General features: G+C 45.8%; 1 protein-coding gene across 1 annotated transcript; it reads left to right on the top strand.

Moving 5' to 3' along the window:
* Nucleotides 1-518: 518 nt before the first annotated feature.
* LOC119825522 (CD209 antigen-like protein E) lies at nucleotides 519-6,755 on the top strand. Its single transcript, XM_038346434.1, has 5 exons — nucleotides 519-748; nucleotides 1,065-1,136; nucleotides 1,790-1,941; nucleotides 3,189-3,298; nucleotides 5,503-6,755. Exons 1-5 carry the CDS (start codon nucleotides 688-690, stop codon nucleotides 5,648-5,650), a joined length of 543 nt encoding a protein of 180 aa, XP_038202362.1. The 5' UTR covers nucleotides 519-687; the 3' UTR covers nucleotides 5,651-6,755.
* Nucleotides 6,756-7,123: the final 368 nt, after the last annotated feature.

The following is a 7,123-nucleotide window of genomic DNA, read 5'->3' as shown; positions in this document are numbered from 1 at the left end:
CTAAATTCATGGAAAGTCCTGCTGGGTCAGATGCTCAGTACCTCCCTCCAGCCTCTTCCGGTCCTGGTTCTGACTTCCCCTTTTCTCTTTGTGAGTTCAGATTCAGAGAGTGAGGAACCCATGTGTGTAAAATAAAAGCTGATGTTGCTGGCAGTCAAGAACACTGAAGCACAGCAGCAATGATGACCATCTACGTGGAAGCAAACAAGCAGCAGCAACCAGGCTTCCTGGGTGAGGTGGGAAAAGGGCTTGGTAGTTTGGTGGGTCACAGCTTGGATCTCAAAATGTTCACATCTGATCTCCACATGCAGTTACACAAGTGCCCATGCACACACACACACACACACACACACATATATATACATACACTAGTGTGTGTGTGTGTGTGTGTGTGTGTGTGTGTGTGTGTGTGTATTCATGAGCTCTGCAGACAAGCCTGGTCAGGAGCCAAGAAGAGGCAGAAGTCTTTTCTGAAACTCTTGGATCCTGGAGAATTGGGGTTCTCTGGGTTCCTGGAATCCAAAGGCTCAGGCCTAGAGACTGGACTCTGATCTCCAGAGCACCAGAAAGGTGAAGGCTGGAACCTGAGTTGCTGTTTTCTGTTTTCTGGGGCAGAGGTGATTGGCAGCCTTGTTGTGAAACAGCCCCTCTCCCACAGGGTGGCTGAGCCATAGAAATGGGCTCCTAATGCTGCATCTGTTGTCCATCGTGCTACTGACTGGGCTGCTGGTCGCTGTTCTTGTTCAAGGTCAGACAGGGATGGGATTTACAATTCTGTGCTGTGGGCCACTTACTGTGGCAGGGGTACTGAGCACTGAGGAGGGAAAATGTTGAGAATGGGCCATATTGCAGTCTCCAGGGACTTGCCCCTACTGGAGCAGAGGAGCAAGGGTTGGGGAAGGATAGGGAGAAGGGCCCTGATCCTTTTCTTGTGGTTCAGTCATCTATGTGCCATTTTCTTCTGTTTAAGTGTGATGAAAGACATTCTGCTGTGGGAATTCAGTGCAGGCTATAATACACAATAAGTGTTTTATAGTTTTAGTTTCTGGTTTCTTTTGGTGTAGGTTTCAAGAGCCCTAGCTCCCTAGAGAATGAGAAAATCTACAAACAATTGATGCAGCTGAAGGTTGTAGTGGGTAAGTGACCAGAAATCAGGCCTCCAAGGGCCTAAGAAGGTCCTTGTGAACACACTACATTTGAGGCATTGGCCCTCTCCAGGCCTCAGTTTCCACTTCTGTGGGGACTTGATGTCTCAGTGGGTAAAGTGCTTGCCATGTAGAATCTGAGGTCGAGGCACAGAATCTATGTTTTGAACAAGAAGGCATGGGGATGCACGCTTCTATTTCCAGCACTGGGGAAATGGAGACTGGTGGATTCCCTCAGACTCACTGACCAGCCAGCTTAGTGCACTTATACACCTTCACACACACAAATGCATGTATCAATGCAATAAGCAAAGAAACTAACAGGACAACAGTCAGGGAATGATTTTGTGGTCTCTTATACACCTTAACACACACAGTAGGTGCTCAGTATTCACAGAGGTCAGACAAATCAGCAGCACTCAATGTCTTCAGGGCTGTGCACACAGTAGGCATTCAGAGTTCACACTGGCCATGGGCACAGTTGTCAAGATAGTTACCCGGGCTCTGTTTTGATCTCTTAAGTTCCTACTTCCCCCAGGATGCACTGTCAAGTGAGGGAGGACCCTGGCTCTGGAAGGCTAGAGCAGATGCAGGATCATGGGCACCCAAGTGTGGATCCCCCCCTGATTCACCTTTCCCAATAGACAGCCTTTGCCTTCCTTGCCCTTGGGATTGGAAATTTTTCCATGGAAAGTGTTACTTCTTCTCCAAGTCTCAGCGTACCTGGAATGATTCTGCCACTGCCTGCCAGGAAGTAGAGGCCCAACTAGTCATCATTGATAATGACGAAGAACAGGTATGCCTGATGGGCTTCCTCATCCTGGGACAGGGCACTGGCTGAGTGTGACTGAGTGTGACTGAGTGTGAATGCGATGGTTGGCTAGAAAGGACTTCTGGTTAAGGTCTGTTTACTGCACTTGGAAAGGGAGAGAAGAGGTGGGAATGAGGGTCCTTGGCACCCTCTGAGTGGTCACACCAAGTCTCAACATACTTGAATGCATCTATCTATCTATCTATCTATCTATCTATCTATCTATCTATCTATCTATCTATCTATCTATCAATAGAAACATCTTAAGGGGACTGGAGGGATGACCCAGTCCTTAAGAATACTTGCTGTTCTTATGAGAACCCCAGTTCAGTTTCTAGCACCCATGTGGGTCATCCACAACTATCTGTAACTCTATTTCCAAGGGGTCCATTGCCTTCTCTTGCCTCTGTGGGCACCTGCTCTCACATGTGCATCTACTGACACATGGATACAAACACATAATTGTGAATAATAAAATAATTTTTTTTTAAAGACAACTTAAGGGAAAGACAAATTCCTTGGCTCAGTTCTGTGTTACAGGCTGGGGGAGTCACATCCACAGGAGCCTGAGTGATCCAGCCACATGTTATCCACAGACAAGAAGCAGAAAGTGATGAACGCTGGTGCCTAGCTCACTTCCTCCATTTTCCATAGTCCAGGATCCTTGATCAGGGAATGGCTCTGCACACAGTTACAATGGGTCATCCCACTTCCGTTCATCTGCATAATACCCCACAAGTGGGCCATGAGGTGGATCTCAGAAGTGGATCTCTGTTCTGTCCAGTTGACACAACAATCGCCTCATCCCAGGTGGATGCTCACCAGGAGGCAGCAAATTGCTCCCTTGGTGGAAAAATAGCCATGTGTATATTTTGTCAGTTTCTCTGGTGTAAATTGTGCAATCGCTTACTCATGGGTTGTCACCTGACAGAGCTAAATGTTGCTGCACACTGATAGCCATCCCAAACACATTAAACCTTGCGGGTGAGTTTGTGTGGGGATGCTCATCACAGGTAGAGGCCACGCATTCAGGAACATGTGTGCAGACTCCAGCTGTGGAAAAACTATAAGTCAGACATCATCTGGCCATAAGGTAAAGTTATGGGAGGGACTCAGGCGCCAGAGAATGTCTCAGGGGCTCCTCTCTGGTGTGAGTCAATGCTGGGGAACCACTAAGTGAACACATGGGGAATGAAGTAGACACCCTCTTGACTTCTCTCCTTCCTTTCTAGACATTTCTGAGTGTGATTTCTGAGAATGAAGTATCTGTCTGGCTGGGTCTCTCCTATGTGAAAGAAGAAGGCATTTGGAAGTGGGTTGATCACTCACCCATGGATGACAGGTAACCCCAGGAGCCCAGACATCACAGAGAATGGGATGGAGCTGTGAAACTCTGACCCCAGCTGTCCTCCAGGTTCCTTGCCACTCTCTTGCTCCCTTAGGCTTAAGTGTCAATGATATTCATTGAGAGCAGTGAGGGAGGTTCTTCATATCAATGTTGGTGAGTCTTTTAAATTCCACAGAATGACAGGAGCAGTTAGAAATTTGTTTGGATTGTTTAAATATAGTGTGTTAAATAACTGAGGAGGGAGAAACCTCAGCCAATAAAGTGTTTGCAAGAATGAGAACCTGAGTTTCTTCCCCAGAACCTTCTTTTAAAGAAAGCTGGTGTCACATAACACCAGCAGTTACTTGAGGATGACAAGGGCTGGTCATGAGGCAAAATATAAAGGAGATGTTATCAAGAGACTGTGGGGAAAGGGTTCACCACACAAGATCTGAGTTCATATTTCTAACACCAACATTTTAAAAAAATTGATATGTTGACATGGACCTGTAGTGCTAGTGCTGGGGAGGGAATTTCTTTCTGAACAATTCCTAGATCCTATTGGCCAGCTAGTTTAGCTTCATTAGTGAACTTCTGGCTCACTTTCTTTAAAAATACAACAAGGAGGCTGGTGAGGTGGCTCGTTCAGTAAAGTGCCTGACAAGCAAGCACGAGGGCCTGAGTGTAGATCTCCCACAAAACACCACCAACAATACCACCACCACCAACAATAACAATGACAACAACAAGAACAACAAGAACAAAAACAACAAGAACAACAACAACAAACCAAGGCCATAGCAAGCATCTGTTATCCTAGCACTGGAGAACACGGACAGTCAGATCCCTGGAGCCAACTCTGACTAGCTCACCAGCCCAGGCAATCAGTGACCTCAGGTTCAGCCAGGTACCCTGTTTCAAATGCAAAGAGCATCCATATGTGGTGGCACACACCTTTAATTCCTGCACTCATGATACAGAGGCAGGCAGATCTGTGAGTTTGAGGCCAGCCTGCCCTACAAAGAGAGTTCCAGGACAGCCAGGGCTACACAGAGGAATCCTATTTCAAAATAAATATAGAAAAAAGAAAGAGGTAAAGTGGGGAATAACCAAGGATGATAGCCTACGTCAACTTCTGGCCTCCATATGCACACATACCTGCATGTGTTCACACAATCGCACAAGCATATATGCATCAATCACACTGAAATGAGGAATAATTGATGAAGACACCACACATTGGCATGCAGTCATGCACAGACACATTCATACACAAACACATACTCATGCTAGTGTCACACACAACATACATACTCATACACAGAGAGAGGGGAAGGGAGAGAGGAAGGGAGAGAGAAGGGGTTTACAATTACCTCAGGAAGATGTAAGTGATGTAGAGATAAGAAAGATTATCTCTTTTAAGCCAGTTAGTGGGTTCTTTGTAAGGGAGTGCCCATAATGTGCTACACAGGATGTAGCTTAAGGACAGCCTCACATTATCATGGGTGTGAAGAATGTGTTCACATATGTGCATGGGCATGTGAAGATGCATATGACTGTGTGTGTACATGCATGAATCCAGAGATTGATGCCTGGTGTCTTCCTCTATCACTCTCTGAACTATATTTTATTACATTAAAAAGTCTTTCGTGTGTGTGTGTTTGTGTCTGTGTTTGTGTGCATTAAGTGTTATGTGCCTATAGAGGCCAAAAGAGGGAACTGGGTCCCCTAGAGCAGGAGTTACAGGCTATTTGAGTCACCCTACATGAGTTCTGGAAACCTAACTTAGGTCTTCTAGAAGAGCAGCAAGTCCTCTTTCTCTCTGTCTATCTCAATGTTTGTCTGTCTCTCTCTCTCTTTCTCTCTGTGTGTGTGTATGTGTGTGTGATATGTATGATGTGTAGTATATATTCACGTATGTTTACATGCATGGGCTCGTGTGTGAATGTGGGCATGTGTGCTCCATGCTGCTCAGAGGACAACCTCAGATATTGGTCCTGTCTTCCATCTCATGTGAAGCAGGGTCACTTGCTGTTCACTGTTGTGTACTCCAGGCTAGCTGCTCGAAGTTCCATTGGTTCCCCTATCTCTGCCTCCCACCTCACTTGGATTACAGATGAGTACTACCTGCTATGCTCTTCTTGGTCCTCACACTTACACAGTGAGCACTTAACCCCTTGAGCCATCTCCTCAACCCCTCTCTCTCATGGATTTTACAGATTCAAGAAGTATCAGAGGGGAAATCAAAGTGAAACTGAAGTCTGTGCAGAAGTTACAGAAGGCTTATGGACTGCTGACAGATGTGACCTTAATAAATTTTGGATCTGTGAGAAGTCTGCAGCCCCTTGTCCGGCAAGTAAAGTCTGATCTTTCTACAGTCCTTGAAGCTGGATATCCCTGCAGTCCCTCATGTTGTGGTGACCTGGAAAATATAATTATTGCTACTTCATAACTAATTTTGCTTCTGTTAGGAATCGTAATGTAAATATCTGATATGCAGCTTCTTGTGGGGATCACGACCCACAGGTTGAGAACCATGGCCCAGTGGCATTGGATCATTTATATACTTCCACCAGTGTTTCCATATGTTGTACAGTAATTTCTACCCTAGAATCACTGAGACTTTAGGAGAACGTCAGGGTATACATATGCTTCAGCAGTTAGGTGTACTTGCTGCTCTTGTAGCCGACAGGGTCTCATGAACTTCTGGATCAGTATAATAGAGTTCTGGAGGCTCTTGCAGAGGACAAGGGATTCAAAACTACCTGTGACTCCAGCTCCAAAGGATCTTGCAGTGCCTCCTGGACCCTGTGGGTATCTGCACTTAGGTGCACATATCTACAAAAAGTCATACATACACACATAATTAAAAATAAATGTTAAATATTTTTCTACAAAGACACAGGAAGTTCTATAGGGAGCCTCGTAAACACTTAGGAAGAAAAAACAGTGCACAAGTCTCATGAATTCCCTGAAACTTACCAGACTGACAAGGGGCCACCCTCCCTAAAATTATATAAAGAGCAGTGAGGAATGCCTAGAAGAGGAAACTTTCTGGTCTGTGGAGCTGCCTACATGTTACAGAGTTTGTGAGTTATCACTTATGTGCTAGCACAGCAGTCTTTGGGTCCTCTTTCTTCATGTAAGCCACTCTCTATCCACACCACTGTAGTAACCCCAATAAACTTACTGGTTCACAAACTGCACTCTGGGGATATCCTTACCATTGTCAGTTCTGTTTGAAGGGCGGGAATACAACTTCTCAAGACTCCTCAGGAAGAGTGTTACATAGCACCAGGTTCTCCTCGGCTCTGAGGGTGTGGTTGTGAGACATCTTTGCATGTGGGATGCATACAGCAGCTGGGCATATTCTATTATTCTACTATCTCCTTGGAGGTGCCAGAAATTTTTTTCTTCCTTTCTTTCTTTATTTATTTTATTAAAAATTTCTACCTCCTCCCCTCCTCCCATTTCCCTCCCCTTTTCCCCTCCCCTCCCCTCCTCTCCAGTCCAAAGAGAAGTTAGGGTTCCCTGCCCTGTGGGAAGTCCAAGGTCTTCCTCCCTCCATCCAGGTCTAAGAAGGTGAGCATCCAAACAGACTAGGCTCCCACAAAGCGAGCACATGCAGTAGAATCAAAACCCAGTGCCATTGTCCCTGGCTTCTTAGTCAGCCCTCATTGTCAGCCACATTCAGAGAATCCAGTTTGATCACATGCTCCATCAGTTCCAGTCCAGCTGGCCTTGGTGAGCTCCCATTAGATCAGCCCCACTGTCTCAGTGGGTGGGTGCACCCCTTATGGACCTGATTTCCTTGCTCATGTTCTTTCTCCTTCTGCTTCT

Source organism: Arvicola amphibius, chromosome 10 (assembly GCF_903992535.2).
Source record: "Arvicola amphibius chromosome 10, mArvAmp1.2, whole genome shotgun sequence".
Taxonomy (NCBI): domain Eukaryota; kingdom Metazoa; phylum Chordata; class Mammalia; order Rodentia; family Cricetidae; genus Arvicola; species Arvicola amphibius.
The sequence above is the reverse complement of the archived record's forward strand: the minus strand, read 5'-3'. Positions and strand labels throughout refer to the sequence as shown.

Excerpts from the sequence above, each read along its gene's own strand:
- LOC119825522 (XM_038346434.1), top strand. The coding sequence starts at position 688 with ATGCTGCATCTGTTGTCCATCGTGCTACTGACTGGGCTGCTGGTCGCT. Across the intron at positions 1,137-1,789 it reads GCAGCTGAAGGTTGTAGTGG|ACAGCCTTTGCCTTCCTTGC; the intron begins GTAAGTGACCAG and ends CTTTCCCAATAG. Across the intron at positions 1,942-3,188 it reads TTGATAATGACGAAGAACAG|ACATTTCTGAGTGTGATTTC; the intron begins GTATGCCTGATG and ends CTTCCTTTCTAG.